This window comes from Lichenostomus cassidix, chromosome 7 (assembly GCF_008360975.1).
Source record: "Lichenostomus cassidix isolate B80296 chromosome 7, HeHo_3.0, whole genome shotgun sequence".
NCBI lineage: Eukaryota > Metazoa > Chordata > Aves > Passeriformes > Meliphagidae > Lichenostomus > Lichenostomus cassidix.
The window spans coordinates 34,153,551-34,172,157 of NC_139488.1; the positions used below are offsets into that span (position 1 = coordinate 34,153,551).

The following is an 18,607-nucleotide window of genomic DNA, read 5'->3' on the forward strand; positions in this document are numbered from 1 at the left end:
CACGAGGCTCTCACAGCATATGAAAAACCAGCAAAAGGGCTCGGCACATTTTTCCTTCGCATGGTAGAAGTTAGAGGTGAAACAAAATCATTTCAGCCTGGATCAGCCCATCCTTTAGCGAAGTCCTATGTCTAATTAACCCCCAAAATCGACTGACAAGGATCATTCCTCTCTGCTGCTGCCTAACCGGTTGTATGTACTCTGGGCATGCAGCACCAAAGTCAGATGCTGCTTTGTTATAATTAGGGCAGCAAATTTTGTTTTCTGTTTGGTACTTGCTGTTACATATTGCATGTAATGTATGGCACTGTTAAGGGAAAAAAATTGGAGTCAAAGTGCCTGGAAAGTTAGGTCTGCTCTGTAGCACTGTGAGATTGTTGACATCTGCCGAGGTTGGAGAGCTCAGTAAGCAGGAAATGGGGTGTCACTCTGAGTGGTAGTTTACCATTATCCTGGCATCCTAATGAAGTGTCTGCAGTGCACAGAGCTTCTGGATGGCATCTTAACGCACGGCTAAGCAAAAGCACTTCTCTCCTTGTCACTGTCATCCATCTGCCTGCACCCTACTGTAGCCAATGGGATGGAACCATGCTACAATGTGCTATAAGCCATTTAGAGTTGCACATTGCATAATCAGTCCCATCAAATATGTAAAAAATGACTATTATTGGTTATTTCCCTCAAACTCCGGCACCTGGAGTTTGATACATTGAAGTTTAACTTTTCTGAGCGCTGTTTTTTTCCCATTAATTCTACATATATTTTTGTTAAATGGGAGTGAGTTGCGAACTCATTGTCTTGGGTCTTGCTAATGGATCACAAAAGTTGTATGAATATTCATTGCAAATTCCACTTTATATCACATAGGATGAATTTATCAATTGCCCAGATAGAGCAGTCTCACACAATTCTCATTTTCTTTTGCAACAACTAATTCTGAGGCATGAATAGAAAGTAAATCAATTCGGATCACAAATTGCTTATTTTCTTTATAGCTGATATTAGTTAGTTTCAACACTTCTTATAGATTTTTTTTTTAAATTAGAAAATATTTTAGAATATATCTGCAATAGAGGATTGCCACAGTGTACAGCAAGTGATTAAAATTGGGACTTTTATGTTGCATGCAGTAACATTAAAATATCCTGACATTAAAAGAGGTATGAATAAGTGATCTATATATTAGTACATTAAAACCTGTGTATCTTAGCCAGCATGACTTCCAGAATATGAAGACTTACCAAATGAAAGCAGAGTTTTGGGCAGTTGATGTGTCTGGGGAGAAAAAAAAAAATAAGCCAACAGAGTACTCTCTTTTAAGCAAGTTTTCACTCCCTGATAACACCAAAGCTATCAAGGACTGGGGTTAAGCATTGTGTGACAGAGCAAGCTTCGAAAATGGGCAAGAGCAAGATGAATTGGCTAAGTCGGGTGTTTATTTATACAAACAAGAGGGCAGAACATAATTTAGTTGCATCAGGAATTTTTCACAGACATTAAAACTATAGCAAACATAACAGCGGGGATGCTTGCACAGCAGCACAGTGGGGAAGCTCACAGAGCGTCTGCCCACACTCCGGCTGGCTGTAGCCAGCGCCATAAGTCTCACAATTTCATTAGCACTCGAAAATCCACCTAAACCACCCCGTTCCGATTAAAAAAAATATATAAAAAGGAATGAAATAAACAACCCACAAAAAAAAGGAAAGGAAAAAAAGCCCCAGACAAGACCCGTCTTTCTTTCAGCAGCGGAATCAGTTGCGAATTGTTGGAAAAACTCTTGGCAGGCAGATTTTGCTGTAGCAACAGTGTGTGACGTTTTAACCACAGCAGAAATCTTATCCAAAAAAACAGAACAAGGTGAGAAGAGCCTGCAAGGAAATCAGGGAAAACCATGCCTAAAAAGTCAACAACAACAAAAGGTGGCAGATCAATAGTTTGATATTTTATGCAGGATCATAAATCACTGGGGTTTTTTTCAGCAGTTCAGCCGTGAGGCTCGAAAGCATGAAAAGAAACCATGGCTTGTGATAAAATTAGGCATTAATGTGAGGCATAAATGCCATTTAACACTAAACATGCACAAGCCACCGAAATGCCTGGAAAAAGGGAAATGGGCACTATAGTAAAACTATACAAAGTAAGTCGGACATGAATAATGCAGCAGGTCTGGGGAGGGTCACGGATCAGACCCCAGTACCTTACAAAATAATGAATGCATGTCAGGTTAGAGACATCCATCCCTTCCTAGCCAGCGTGAGTTATTGGAGATAAACCCTGGACTTCCTGTTCTGAAACAAAGTGGCTTGTTGTAAACATCTATGTCCATTTAAAATTAATGATTAAAAGAAAGATTCGGTGGGATTCGCTTAAGTATTCTTTATGGACACGAGTGCTAAAGGTTACTCTCTTCATTCATTTTTACCCAGCCACTGTTAATGTTAGAGACACGTCATGTTTTCTTCTGTGCCCAAATGTTTATCCAAAGCTCATTTACAAAAGGGCTTATATAATAGTAAGGTTTCTTTTTTTTTCCTCAATGCATTCTTCATTTAAATATAAACAAGAGAGTATCTCCACGGTTTTGCTCTGTTAAAGGGATCCAGCCCTATTTTTAAAGACAGTAACCCAAATTCTAAATATATTTTCTATGATTCTTTTACACGGCAAAACCATCTGTGATTCGCTTCAGAGTATCCTGATCTGCTGAAATTATCCCCTACGTCTCCCAAAATTTCCCCCCAAAAAATGCAAAAAGAATTAACCCTCCTCTCATTCTTTATTTGATATATGTGCTTATGATTAATTTCTCTTCAAAATTTTTGTGGGGAAAAAAGAGTTTAACTTTCCACAATTTTTTTTCCCTCAGATTTTCACCAATGTTTACAATAAAAAGAATATAATTAAAGCCAATATTGTTTCTTTTTGTCACAACTGCTCTGCTTCCTTTTCTAGACTTAGCTGGAGGATTTAACAGCTGTTCAGGGTGTTTTCCTTCATTTTCACCCTGCACTACTGGGCTTCATAACACAGCACAATGAAGGGGATAACTTTTCCCCACCTATGTGTAAAAAATCATGTTTAAGGATTTCCTCCCTATACTTGTGCATGCTAAAGAGAAAAACCTAAAAAAAAAAATTAATTAGAAAATCTTTTTACTCGGGAATCCAAAAGAGAAAAATTTCTAGGAATGTGGAACTGATGGCTTTGCAGAAATAAAGCAAATACATAGGTATTGCAAATGAAACATAAGATCTTGCATCTGATCTGTTAAATATTCCATCAACAAGGTCAAGAGTAAAGACAAGCCCAGCCACAAAAACTGAAGCGAGAGTAAGCTTTAATAAAAAAAATGAACAGTTTATCCTCTTCAGCTTCTCAAGTGGAAAAACAAATTCTTTTATACTAGAGAAAAATCAAGCGTGTATGGAGCATTTAAAAAAACCCACCGATATCAACCATTTTAATGAAAGAGTACCCAATATTTTCATGGAACTATAAAAGGGAGCAAGACTAAGTGTTATGGCAAAAAGCCTGGGCTCAGCAGCTTTGTGTGGGAAATGGTGAAATGTGACTGTGATTTATAATGAGAAAAGGTATCTACAACATACAATTTTCTACCTAGCTGCAAATAATAATTCATAGTGATGTCCCTTCCAGATAAAATACCTTTGCAATGTAGGACTCATGTGGTAAAATGATCATGATAAATGTCAGACCAGTGCAGGTAACGGCTTTACAAACCATTAAGATTAGCTGGCTCTTTTTTTTTGATGATAACAGTAACCATGCTGTGACTCTATGTGGTAATAATATCTCAGTACTGATAAATGCCAGAGCCAGGCAGAGGTGTTTATCATTCCCAGTTCAGAAATGCTGACTAAAGTTACCACATGTTGCCCGTTTTTTCTTCTTTTACAATAGACTAACAATTAACAAATAGACCCATGCACAGCATAATTTTATGCAAAATTTCCACAGTTTTTGTGCTTTAGTGCCTACCTAAATTTCTCCTGTGTACCATTACTGATGACTTTGGTACAGTAAGCCCTAAAACAAAGATTTCTACCCTTGCTGTTCTCTCAATAAATAACTTTTTTATAAATTAATATTGGGGAGTTTTATTTTATTTCTTTTACAAATACACCCCACAAAGAATTGCAGTCTCTGTAAGCAGCAGAGGGTGTAGGGATGTGGTTGCCAATCTGGTATCTGTGTTAATCAACACAGAGCAGAGACATTTCTGTCAAGAGAACATGATAAAGTTTTACTGTACAACACTTCTGTGTAAATTCTCTGCAACAGACAAACAGTGAGCCCTTCCTTCCACTGAGCTTGTCCCTGCCTCAGTGTCACAGATCTGCTCAAGCCCATTGAATTCTTGGGAAAAGAAACCCAGACCCAAATTAAAAAATAAACTGCTTGGGAAACTTTATTTGTGAAGCTGCAGCACAGGCAGGGGAGCTCCGATATAAATGTAATTAATCTAGTGGGATCACAGTGTGTCCAGAGAAGGGCAATGGAGCTGGGGAAGGGTCTGGAGCACAAGTCTGGTAAGGAGCAGCTGAGAGTGCTGGGAATGTTTAGCCTGGAGAAAAGGAAGCTCCAGAGGGACCTGATGCATTCTCTGCAACAAGCTGGCAGGAGGTGGTAGCAAGGTAGAGGTCAGTCTCCTCTCCCAGGTAACGAGTCACACATCAAAAGGAAACGGCCTCAAGTAGTGTCAGGAGAGCTTTAGGTTGGGTATTAGAAAAAATTTCTTCATTAAAGGGATTGCTAAGCATTGGAACAGGCTGCCCAGAGCAGTGGTTGAGTCACTGTCCCTGGAGGGATTTAAAAGCCATGTGGATGTGGCACTCGAGGACATGGTTTAGTGGTGGACTTGGCAGTGCTGTGTAAAAGGTTGGACTCGATGATCTTGGAGGTCTTTTCCAAACTGAATGATTCTGTAATTTTATTTGCACCCTCCAAGCAGCACACCCCCCCAGAAAAAAACCCAGAGAATTTGCACCCCCTTCCTATAATAAATAAACTTCTGCAAATTTCGTATAATTTTCATTTGTAGCTTCAGACTTATTGCCACTGGAAAGTTCAGCCATAGAACAAAAATGAACATTACTAAAGGCTTGTGGCAGAAAGCATCCATGGACTGCACTGCAAGACTGGGGGAGGCTATGCTGTTCAAGAGGCTTTTATAGGTCAAACCAGAACAAGAGAAGTATGCAGGAAGTGGGTTCTTCATTTGTGTTTAACTTCATTATCACTAGTGTCAATTGCTTGACTTCCTATGGACTAAATCCATAAGAAAGTTTGAGGTTTTTTTACTGGAAATTTACACCTCTCTGCACTGCCTTCTTTGAGCTTTTTGTCTTCCATGTCTATATAATTGTTAAAATTATAAACTATATCAATATAAACATCTACATGTGTGTGTGTGAATTATTAATCTCAACAGGAATTACTAATACATGCTGAGGAAGGAATATTATCCCAGCAATTTTAATTTTTAAATTAAGCTTGATTGCAGGAAAATTTTAGCTTGAAACTTTTTTTTGGCGAAATCTTTAAATCAAGGCACTAATCACCACGTATGCTTCTGCAGCACCTACTGCAACTGGGATTTAATCCTGATTGAGATCTCTGAGTGCTAGGGTAATATGAATATTAAAGAGGAACATATACGAAGAATGATAGGTGATAATTAAATCATAGATGATAAGATCAGAAAAGTGTTCTCAGGTTATCTAGGGCATATAACATGCAAGATGTTTTCCCTACGTCAGACCTACTGGTACCTTATCTAATCTGTTCCTAAATGAAAGCACAGTTGTACATGACTTTTCTGTAGTTGCAACATCTTAGACAAATCGATGAACATATCAGCCAAACCCTTCCCAGAAAACTATGAATCATGGTAAAACAGGGAGGCATACCTTAACAAAAAGGAGAGAAATGTTTTTATCAGCTCAAAAGAGGGATTAAAGCCCATAGCACTGCATTTTTTTAAATTAATTCTTTATTACTAGAAGTGGAATTGTTTCTCAAAATAATTGTTCACCAGAAAGGACTACTAAATACAATAGCAAATAATTTTCTATTTCCAAATATGATGGGAGGATGCAATAGACATTAAGGACAGAGATTCATAAATATAGTGAACTTAATCGTGATAAGAAAAAAAGGAAAACAAGAATTACCTGGGAAGTGCAGCTATCACAGAGGCTGCAGCACTGGACAAATGTAATTCCAAAGGACAATTCCATTTAAGATGTGAGTCTCTTACTGCTTGGATGTATTTTATCTAAGGAAGATGGTCTAGAATTCGAACAAAAAAAAATTAAAAAATATTTTTCCGTGACCAGAAAATGCATTCTTAAAGAGAATTTTTAATCTTTCTAAGCTACTCTTGTTCTCTGTTAAAGTGAAAGAAGATATGAAACATTTTTGACCACATATTCATGATGACTTTTCTTGTAAGGTACCAGCTACAGCACTGTGCAAAGCCATGTCCTAATTTGGCACTCAGGTTGTTTATTTTCTCTTTTCTTTCTCTTAGAAATCCCAGACAATGCCACTCGCATCAAATCCATAAGAAGCCTGGTAAAGAAGCTCCCTAGACCCAACTATGACACCATGAAAATCCTTTTTGGACATCTACAGAAGTAAGTAGAACCATGGCACAGATCAATAATTTTAAAAGGAATCAGTATGTGGTGTCCTAATCCTATTGCAAGTGTCATCCAAAACACCAAAGATAATTACATTATTTGGCAAAACTGAGCATGATTTATGGTATCTATGTATATCCTATTTCTGCACAAGAAATCAGGATGTCTAAGCAAAATCCCAATTTTTTCCTCTAGTAGAAATCGGGACAATTCTGTTTCTCTCAATGCACTCAAAAACATCAAGATTACCATGTTCCAGGTACTCTGAACTGGAATCTGGCATGTTCCAGATTGCATTCACCCAATTTGGTTGAATTTCTCCACGAATGGCCTTTGGATGATCATGTTTTCAGCACTGAGATCCCTGTTTTTCAATCACCTCTACTGATCTTGACCTATGTTGAGGTCAGAAATAACATCACTCAAGAAAACAGATCTTGTGCTCTAGTCCCTCACGAGGAGCTTGTGACAGCACAGGACACCTAAGAAACTCTGAGGAGACATTTGAAAGTGCATCTTTGCTCTCCTGATGTTCCTGAGATGCCACAGAGGCAGAAATATGACCCTGTAAGGTTCCCCCTTATTGTTCCTCTGTGGTTTCCACACTCACTGAGCTGCATTTGCAAGAGATGTTGACCCAAAAAATCAACCCAGGGTGTCATGCTCACCCTGGGTTTTCTTCCTGTGCTCCATGGCATTAACAGTAAAAGCATCCATAGCCCCTGAGGCTCACTGAGAAACCCACTGGTGTTGTTTGCCCTGCAGGATGACCAGGGAGACCTCAGGACAGGGGAACATGAAGGGCAGGGCTCTGTCATCCTCTTCCTCCTTGGCACTACCCATGCCATTTTCCACTGTCACTCTTCAGCAAAACTACCCCTAAAACTGGAGGGGCTGAGTAGGATCTGGGCCCCATCAAGGCACAGAGGAGTATTTCATCCCAGGAATGATATACTGACCCCAGTGAGTGAGTGATAAAGGCTCCAAATCAAAGACTACTCTGAGCTTATAATGAATGATGCCTTTATAGTGATCATTTCTTGGCATGTGCATGTAAGAGATGTAGATCCTTTATCTTGTTTTGCATCTCCCAGCTGAAATGGCAAAATGAAGTCCATATAGTTGAGGGAATGTCCTCATTTCATTAAGCATGGAAGGGTTTTAAGCAGTCCATAAAATGACAGAGTTTGGCATTGCAGAAAAGCAGTTTTCTGCGTGTTCATTTGGTGTGCTGTGTGCACCAATTCTCTCCTTCAGCAGGTTATCCAGAGAAGGGTGATAATTTATGACTGTCAATGGAAGAATAATAAGGGAAATTATTTCCTGGGAAGAGCCTGAGTGCAAGCAGTGGGTACACGCTGTCAGCACAGATATGCCATATACAAAATTTACTGCACTCTGTGTGGCATTGATCCTAACCCGAAAAAGTTTTGTTGCCATGTCTTAGGGGAGAGATATCAGGTATACACAATAAGTCTTTGATCTCATAGTTAAATCACTTGATTGAGACTCAGGAGACGTGGGTTCAGTTCTTGGCTTTGACCGGATGTTCTGGGTGACCTTGGGTAAATCATTTAATCTCCCTGTGCCTTGGTTCCTTGTTTACAAAATGATGATAATACTTCCTTTGTCTGCCTTGGCTTTTTAGAGCATAATCTATTTGGGACAGCAATTGTTTCCGGCTGTGGATGTGTAGAGTAACTGGCAAAACCAGAGCGACACTGGTGGTTTTTTTGGAGAAAAGAAAATAAAAGGAAAAATGAAGCAACTAAAATACAGGAAATAAAATAGCAATAGTTCATAATGCAGAGGTACACCGAGGCGACACAGAGGCACAGAGTGATGGGAGGCAGGAAGATGTGACAGTGGAGCCATTTGGGGGTTTAAGCATTAGGGAAGTAATCGTCTGAGTCTCTCTGAAGAAGGTCAGTCGTCTTCTCTGCCTCAAACACATCCTCAGGAAAAGACAGGGCTATTCCATAAGCTTTGCTCCATTGAGATGGAAGCAACAGAGGAATAGATATTGAAAGAACAAAAAAAAAGCCCAAACAAATAAAATATTTCTTTTCCCTAGAACTTGTTGATGCTAAAGATAGGGGCCAGTCTGAATGGCCACATGGCTCCATAAATAAGAATGAAGTAGAGTACCTACATTTTGAATAATTATGTGATGCTTATATTATGCAAATATAGACAATGTGAGGTGTTTTTAATCAACCTAGGAAACACAACTAGTTTGCAGGGGTAAGAAATTGTAGAATTATATCAATTTTAGGGACACTCTTCAGAAGAGGTGTGTCAATGTCCCTTAACACAGACTTGCTCCATCCCCTTTGATCACAGGCCTTTCTCAGGGTGAATCACAGGAGTTTCAAAAGTCTCTGATTAGCTGGAAAATTAACTAAATTGCCTTTATTTGAGGCATATTACTGCAATTTCTGTATTTGCTGGTAGAGATGACCGTTCTTGCCCAACATTGAACTGGTTTTAAGGGGATCTGATGAGGAGAAGATGAAGGATTGCAGCCATGCTCTTTCCATGGCATTCCCCTCCTTCTCCTGCCCTTCTCCTACCCTTTTCTTTCCTGTCAAACAGAGCAGGGCTGTACAGATCTGGACCTTGGGGCTGTTTAAATCTGTGGTTTCAATACAGCACATGAGAGCTTCTGTCTCACTGACACTCAGCACGAGAACCCAACCTTTGCCTCATCCTAAGCCATCCTGCAGCAATCCAGTCGGCAGCAGCAGGTCCAGATCAAGCAGAAATAACAATGAGAAATGCACTTCAGAAGGGTCCTCCTTAGAAATCCAGACAAAGCAGGTGATGAGAGAGTCTGTGAGAAAGGCCTGGCAGCAGGGATTAACACCCGTGCCATATATCTCTCTTAAACCAAGCTCTCTCAAGCTGCAAGAAGTCACAGTGCAGTGTATGAAGCCCACAGGAGGTGGATTAAAAGCAAAGCTTGGGGCTGCACTACCTGTTCTTTTAAGTTTTTTGCGTTTGATAGAAAAAAACACAACCCACTGACGTCCCTGTTCATCTTTCCATGAAATTTCTTCTATTTAAAACCAGAATAGACAAAATACAGAGCTGAACAGACATATGTCATCTCTCTTGTCAGTCTAATTCCATAAGGAATTGTTTTATTATGACTTATACTAAAAATAATTGAGCACAACTACTATTAGGTTATTCATGCTGCTTCCCAAAGATGAGCAAACCAAACAAATAGACTTTACACAGGAAAGAAAGAACAAAACCCAATCTGAGCAGGGATTTTCCCAAATAAAGGACTACAGAAAACAACCTGTTCTACTTGAACATGTTTAGAGAATATTTTCTTTCTCTATATAGCCAGTATATTGCTGCCCCATACATCAGTTCCACAAGTCTCCTCTCTTTCCTCTACCTGACTCACACAGGACTTTTACTCCCAAACAAAGTGATCTAATCACAGGTACCAGATAAAATGATGCACCTTTCTGGTCCCATTTTTCAGGCACACACAGGGCATCATTTGATGCAGAAGCTTTGTCTTGACTTTCTGAACAAACATTAACTAAACACAACCAATCCCTCTCTGCAAAACCATTATTTGTACCCAGTAATTTACTCACAGCATTGTAACACAAGTGAGACAGAAGGAGAATTGCACTCTTTATATTGTTTTATGGCCTGTTTTCACCCCAGCACCTTGAGGTAGCTGTTACACACGCATTAGGAAACTGAGGCACAACAAGTTTCATTTACTTAAAGTCTCGGCGTAAGCCAGCAATACAATATAAAAACCTGGAGCGGATTTATTTGCACAGAAGCTTCTCCAGTGACCAGAAAACTTCTCTTTTCTCCCTTATGCAAAATGCAGGAGGGAAGAAGAGCACCCTGGCTGGGCCCTTGTCTCCACACTCGGAGCTGGCGAGGGCGGACGGCGCTCTGCTCCAGAAGCCGTGTGCCTGCATTATACAGCACTGTGCCTGAGCTAATAAGCTGTGCTTATTAATGTTAAATTAATGAACCTCAGCCTGCTCTGCTTATTAGGTTGAGCTCCTTGCCACCACAAGGCAGCTCTGTGCCTCCCAGACCCAAGCTGTGTCACATCTGACCAGGCTGGAGCTCAGGGCAGCCAAACCCCAGTCTGGCTGTTCCCATCCGTGTGGACATCCTGCGCGGGGAGGTGTCAGAGACAAAACCCCCTCTCCCCGCTTCTGATTTCCCCACACAAAGGCAGGATAACGTGTGCTATTTACCAAACTATGAGCTGGATGTTGAAATAATTAACCGGGAAGGCAGGGCCAGCGCGGCGCTCCCATCCCTCTCCCTTCCGTGGGAAGCACAGAACCCAGATGCCCAACTGTGGAAGATATTCTTCCAGCAGCAGCATCTGCCTCCTTGGCAGGCACTTCAGGCAGGTTGTCTGGGGAGCTCTGCAGTTGCCTCTTGGTTTATCACGTGGATCTGTTAATGTGCCCTATCTGGCTGCCTTGTCCGGGCAGGAGCTGATTCCTTTTAATTCACCTTTGAATCCAAGAAACTCCATTTATTTTGCTCCATTTTTTCCATACTCTACATAGCATGGCAAGGAATTTTCACATGCCACCCAGGCTTTCTGCCCTTTCAGAGGGAGAATGGCGATTTCCTTCCTGATTGCCTTCCCCCTTTGCCCAAATTCTTCATTCTTACTACTAATTGTTTGCATCGATTTCACTGGATATATCAAGAGAAATATCTACCTCATCAAGAGTAGAACTATTTATCTGAGACAAATGCACTGATATTAATATATTATCTAATAAAATTCATAGGTATTAATTTTTAGTTGTTTTTTGGGAAAAAACCAACCTTCCCCCATATTCATAAGTCTGTGAACAGGAAAAATCATCCAACCTTGACAAACAGAGAAGAGGAGCAATCCCCCCACCTCAAACCTCACAACCTGTGGCAGCTACCTTCTGAAGAGCAAAGGCTTTTTCAAGCTATACTCAACTAAACAGACTTGTTTTTACCTATTAAAAACTAAGAAAGAAAAGAAAAATAGCAAAGCCATGCCTAGCCAGCAGCCCATAGTAGCCAGCACACCAGGACACAATGACAATGTGATGACAAGTCCAGCAGCAGTACCCAGAATTCTGAGGGAAAACCAGAAAATTAAGTTGAAGTACATCATATAGTAATGCTAAGCAGGGAATGTCTGAAAACTTTTTTTTTCCTCTAAAGTTGGTGGGGGAAAGATGTAGCAAACATAAGGGATTTTCACGTGGTAAACTACATGTCATATCAGCAGATTTTGGGCAGGCTTATGTATTAAATGTAGGCTAAGGAGAACCCTTTTCTCACACAGCAAAAGAACAGATTACATTAACAACTGTGCAAGTTTTCTATTAAGTAAATAATAATAATAATAATAATAATAGTAATAATAATATAAGTAAAAGCTACTGAAAACTAAAAATAATCCCCAAAATGGAAGGACTATATAAAAAAAATTCTATATGGGAAATCTCAGTGAACCTTAGGAAGACCTACAACCCAAAATATGGGCAAGGCATTTAAATTTTCCCTCAGGGAAAATGCCCAAATTCAGGACAGTGCAGAAGCCCTTAACTGAAGGCACGAGAAAGACAAAATCTGTTGAAATTATTTCCTGAATCAAGACCTTTCTTTATAATCAGGCAACTCAGAAACAGCTTTTGGTTTTCAGCCATGGGACAGCAGCAGGCAGAAAAGTTTAGCTGTACTCCTACAAGCTTTGGGAGAAGCTACTGGAAATGGGAGGAGGAAAAACATCCTCTTCCACCAGAGAAATGAGTAGGTGGACTGACCAGCTACATAGAAGAGACTCAGGTATCCCTGATTGGCATTTTAAGATCTATATAAAATGATTTAATGTTCTTTTAACTTGAGAAGGGCAAATATATACTGGGATGTGCTTTTGCACACGTGCTTTTCTCAGTTTCAGCTATGGAAGAGTTTTACAAAGGAGCTGGAGCAATGCCAACGCTCATCCCATTTGCCACAGCTTGCCAGGGCTCATTTTGGGGGAAGGAGGAGAATTAAACCAGTTTTCTCACTGTTATGCACACATCAGTCTAGCAAACTCACCCTCTGGAAATTAGTGGACACAAGAAAATGTGCACCAGGAACGAATGTGCACAGGAGAGGAGAAATAGTAGATTTTGACTCTAAGGCAAAAAAAAAAAAAAGAAAAAAAAAGAAAAAAGAAAAATCCAGTCTCTCAGAATCATCTTTGTGCATTTTGATTTTGTACACTTTAGGCTGGGGGTGACCTGCTACTGAGGATTTTGCAGTCATGCCAAATCCTACTTTTTGAGGAATTAGAAAGTTTACAAAGTTTAGCTCTTCCCCCAAGAATACCTTACAGCTTAGTGCTTTTAACGAGGACGATGAGTAATTAAAACCACATTTTCACCCCTTGCTTCCATCTACTTCCTATTTCCACAACTGTATTTAAAAATATAAACCCTGATTTTCATAACAGTCAGGCAAATAATTGCACTCGGCACTTTTCAATGCTACCAAGTACTGAACTGGTGTATCAGCAAATAACAGAATGATAAAAATAATTAACATAGTTTTAATTTAAATATTTATGACACAGTTGACTCTGTGGCTGCACGGCACCATTGTGCTGAGTGCAGTACACAAATCCTGATAGATAGAGCCCCTGTTTCCAAGAGCTCCTATTGTTCATCCCACATTACTCAATATCAAACGATCTCAAAAAAGCTTTTCAAACATTAATTAAATCTCCTAACTTCCTTTTCAGGTCAGTAAGTTTTATTATCCTAGTTGTGCAGATAAAGAAAGTGAGGAATGGAGAGGGTAAGGCACTTTCCCACTATGACACAGCCAACACTTTTCACTTCCACTCTTCTCTTGCTCCCCAATCCCCCAGCTGAGCCCCCCAAGCCTTTGAAGGCTCATCCATGTGCTGTGGCTGTACTTGTGCATCTGGCCAGCACATCCCAGGGAGGGCTGCTTGCTGCTAAGGACTCTTCAGTTAATCAGGACCACGTGAGAATCCTGCTTCTGGTTTGCACTCGCATCAGCTTTAGCGAAATATCACCGCGGAGTTAATTTATGTGATTTTGTAACCTCTTAATATTGCTCGGGGTTAGTGCTCTTTCCTGCTGAAATGGGTTTTTTTGTTGGCCAAAATTAGGAATGCTCAATTCTCTTTCCCCCTTTTTTATTTTGCCATTTGTGGAGATTGGGCCCTAAAACACAAACGTCCACAACCAGGTCACCAAAGAGTAAATTGCAATGCTTTTCATTTTTGTGCCTAAAGATACGTGATTTTTCTTAGAATTTAGGTTGTGAAATAAATAATTTGCTGGAAGTGTTTCAGATATTCATTGGAACTTAAGACAAAAAAAAAAAAAAGGCCTTAATGCCAAAATGTCAGCCTTCTGTGCAAAATAATTAATATAACACAATAGGATCTATTCTACTATTGATTGAAAGGGAATTTATGCAGGTAATTCATTAGGGCTAGTGAGAGTTTGGCATGTAAATCCCCCAGCACTTTGATGGGAAAACAGCCCCTGATTTTTATTTTTTTTAATAAGCTATAAAATACATGCTTTTCTGCGGCAAATATATAAAAAGCAAAAGAAAATACCTGAACAACTAAGGCCTTGGATGGCCCTGCTCTGTGAGGGCTCTGGAATGACATTAGATCAAATCCTTTTCCACACACTGCAAAAGATGCAACAATCATTTCAATCACCATGTTAAGAGAATCAATACAATTTTTCCTTCCAGAGAATGGTACTTTACATTCCAATATTTACAGGTTATCACCTTCATACATCTCTTTTTGTGGTCAAGTACATGATTACTACTTCTGGCAGGGTATTTGCCATTTTCTTATGAAGATCTACAAATGCTTGTAAATAAAAACCAATCTGAAAAAAAAAAAAATAAAAGAAGAAGAGCAAATCTGTGGACTGGAATGCACCCTACTTGTAATGGGAACAAAAAGCTGGCAATGAAATATAAACCTAAATCACAGCAGAATGACCTACTTTAAGGCATTTGCCAAAGAGACAGTGTTTTAGACAGCTCCTCTGAAGTAGCGTCTTTGTGTCTATGCCATCTGCAGATTTATTATTGTGCTTTAGAAAAAAAAAAAAAAAGAAAAAAAATTGAAAAGGAAAGAAAAACTTACAGTATGCCTGAACAAAACTCAGCTTCATCTATAGAAAGATTCCAGTACTGTGGGCACCACACCCACACCTACTGATGTGGTCCAAGTTTTTTCTTTAGAGGCACCTAATTAAGAAACCCTGACTCATTTACATGGATACGTTTGATCTAAATTACACTCCAAACCACACCAAATTAGGAGCATCTGTGAATGCGAAGTGTTTGTTCCCAGTGCCTGGTAGAACAGGGCCAGTTCTGGACGGCACATGTTCAAGTGACGAAAAATATTTCAGATGTAACATATTTCTGAGACCCACTTTTCCACTAATAATTCATAATGAGTTAAACCAGTATCTCTGCTTCAGCAATTATTTCAGGCTGGGAAAAAAATGTCATTTTACTTTTTTAAAGGAAGGGCTGGGGGCAAAGGGGGAGTGGGCAACTACCTAGTTTGGTTGTTGTCCCTGATAAGGGGCATTAACATAACCATTAGCTGCAACTTAAATCTGTGCAGTGCATGTATTATTATCAGACATACTTTACTCATAAAGCCTGGACTGAAGGAAAGCATCCATGAATGATTGGTTGTTGTTCAAAAATAAGACCTTCTGCCTTGGTGAATGGTCATCCCTCACTAATCAGTTTCCCAGAGGAGGCTGGGTGAAGAGCAGGGTCTCAGCCCAAAGAGGCAGCACCCTACAGAACATTATCACGAAAAATTCAAGACCACCAGATTTGAGAGTGATGTTTCCCTTTCCAGGCTGCATTGCTGGTGGCTGACTGTGTCTGCCTGCAGCCCAGAAAGCCACTCTGTACAAAAACGGGTCCTGTGGCATTTAGGAAACTTTTATCCCACTTTCCCATCTCCCACTAAGAGCGAGCAGGGGGGCTGCAGAAGCCACTGGTTGCCGCTTTGCTGCCTTACTGACAAACTGAATGAAAAATAGCCTTAATCTCACTCTGAGCAGCCCAAGAACCGAGGAGTGTAAATCCGAATTCCACGCTGGGTTTGCAATTCCCAGCCCACTGGCGCAATTTGGCACAACCCTCGGGTTTGGCCCATAGTGTTTGGCAGCCACCTTTTATTCTTCCCATCTTTTATACTTTGTGAATAGTCCAAGTTACATAATGTCAGTGACAATTTGTTTATGGCGAGCGTTGGAGTCACTGTTTTATGATTACATTCAAACTTTAAGCCACATTTTGACATTTAAGGATCATCTTGCATTCTCATGCACTCTATACAATGAAGGTTTGTGTTCCAGTAAGGAGGGGGGGGGTAGGAACTTTATAAATAACATGACTCCTTTTGTCTGAAGAGATTTTAATACATTTGTCTGATCTACTGTTTTTGCAGTAGCTAGAATATAATTTGAATATATTAATATTTTCAGCAACTGTGCTGAGGGAGCCCAGTTAATAACTTATGCATGGGTGTATAGATACACTTCAGACAGAGGTAGTTTTTAGCCCTTATGTTGGTAATACTTAGAAACACACAATGAAAGAGCCTGTTCTTTCCTCCTCTTTGTTGTGGGCATGCATTGTGATGGTATGGAGCCAGTGTTCTTTCTGTTGTCTACACAGCCTGGATTCAATAAGCAGTTATATATGCATATTATGACAATGTGGTCAAGGAAACCAGATTTTTTTACTATACCTTCATGTGCCTGTACAGTATAAAATCTGGTATTTATTTTTCTTGTCCTCATTCAATATGTTAACAAAATCATAATTTGATACAGGTTATGTTCACTTTATAATTAAAATTATAGAGTTAGATGAAAATACAGCAAGATGTTGCTGCATGGAAAATATTTATCTTTTCGTACATTACGCATTATGGTGCAATGTAAAATCATAAATCTGTGAAGCAGCTCTCTCCAGCCAATTTGCCTCCTCCCTTGGTCCACAAGATGCAAGCAGTTACCTCCTCTAAGAGGGTTTCTACATCCACCTCAGCCCCAACATTACACAGCACTGCCACATCCTCTCCAGAGCTTTGCTGTGATCTTCCAAAAGAAGATGCCATGGAGATAAGCCAAGAAAAAGGAATTCAGAAAGCTCATGTAATTTTTACAGATCCTCCTGTAGCTCTCCTAGCACCTTCATGGAAAAAGCACAAACTTTTTGCACCATGTTCGCTGTGTCAGCACTCGACTCAGGCTCCCCAGACCACCTCAGGATTGCACTTCATCCATCTGGAAACTGTTGTCACCTCCCAGATCATTGCCATCCACACTGCCAAGCCCAGACCTTCACCAAACACCATCAGCAGCCACCACAATCAGCTTAGGGCATATGGGACATCCCTATGGCACATGGGAGCTTTCCAGTTAGCAAAGTTTACTGGGAACATCAGTTTGCCTTGTTCAAACTCAGTCCAGAGAGGATTTTCACAGGGCTCTGGCAGCAGTAGAAATAGCCAACTCAACCACCTCCTCAGACAACCCAGATTGTCTCTGTGCCTGGATAAGAGTCTCATAAAATTGTCCTTGAAATAAGGAGTTTTCATTTCCTCAGAACATCTCCCCCATGGAAGTCACTGCAGCTGCTCTGGACTCAGAGCCAACCCTGAGATTTCTGTCACAGGGCAAATTTCACATCTTGTTGAACACATTTTGGTTCTCACCTGGCCACTATGCTGAGGAGCTGCTTAACCCTTCTGAATTACGTACTAAGTGCTTGCCATTACTTCTCATGTTAAATTACATTTATACAGCTCTGCTTCCTGAAACTACACTATGTGCTTGCTAAAGAGGCGCTTTCTGAGCTTGTAAATCCATTTACAACCACTCACTTCAGGTTAGACATTTTCTGCTGGAGAGGCAGCACCTACACAGAGGTGTCCTGCAAGCTGCTTCTTGTGTGAGTTTTACCAACACTAATGAGTAGGCCTTGATAGCAACAGCAAGACTGTCCCTGTTGTTCCTAAATCCTTCAATCTCTGTTCAGCACTGTTTGGGTTAGGAGGTCCAAGAGACTCATGTATGTTTTCTCACCAGTTTTTTTAGCTGTGGATTTTGTTCAGGGTCAGACAGAAGCAGATATTGGCAAATCTGGTCACTTGAAGCTTCGAAGATGAAAGAAATACAACTACTGAGAGAGGTAGGGCTGACTGTGTAGAGAATAAAGACTTTATAAAAGTATCTAAGGCAGTTAGACCAGAGTCATCTGAGACCAGTGCATGTGTGAATGGGTATTTGACTTTAAAGGAACTAATGAGAAAATTCAAAGCTAGTTTAAAGCCAGGAAATATTGCAGAACTTGCAGTACTACAAAGAGTGCTTCTTAGAAAGACACAATATAGGGAAAATCCTCCACTCCAGGCAGTCCCTGCTTTGAGTGCAGCACACTAAACACGTGCACAAAAAAATAAACATCAAGCTAAGGTGAGCGGACAAGACAGAAAAGTGTAAGTAGAAAAGACAATGCTGACATAGTAAATTCGTTGCTCAAGGGCGAGTAAAATGTAAATAAGTTTAAAGAAATCAAAGACTCGTGGCACATACTCACTAGTGCATTTAAGAGCTGCATTCATCCTACTCGTGCTCAGTATCAGGGCTGAAACTATCGTGGTGCTGGGAGGCATGTTAAAGCATCTTTCAAATCTGATACAAATGCAGTGCAGATATATTGCAATTGCAGCTTGTGGGGAGCAAAGAACTGAACCTGGAAGAGGAGGAATCCTGGTTGAGGTCAGATCCCATAAAAAATCATCCCTGTTGGGTAGATCACTGCAAAAAGACTTTCATTTTAAACAAGATGGTGAA

At 40.1% G+C, this 18,607-nt stretch overlaps 1 protein-coding gene across 4 annotated transcripts in view; it reads left to right on the forward strand.

Moving 5' to 3' along the window:
* ARHGAP15 (Rho GTPase activating protein 15) overlaps positions 1-18,607 on the forward strand; it is a 325,292-nt gene that overhangs the window by 295,404 nt on the left and 11,281 nt on the right. For all 4 annotated transcript variants that reach the window (XM_085067143.1, XM_085067144.1, XM_085067145.1 and 1 more), the window contains one exon: positions 6,557-6,662. In XM_085067143.1, coding sequence (XP_084923269.1) covers positions 6,557-6,662 — 106 coding nt within the window. The remainder of the gene's footprint in view (positions 1-6,556; positions 6,663-18,607) is intronic.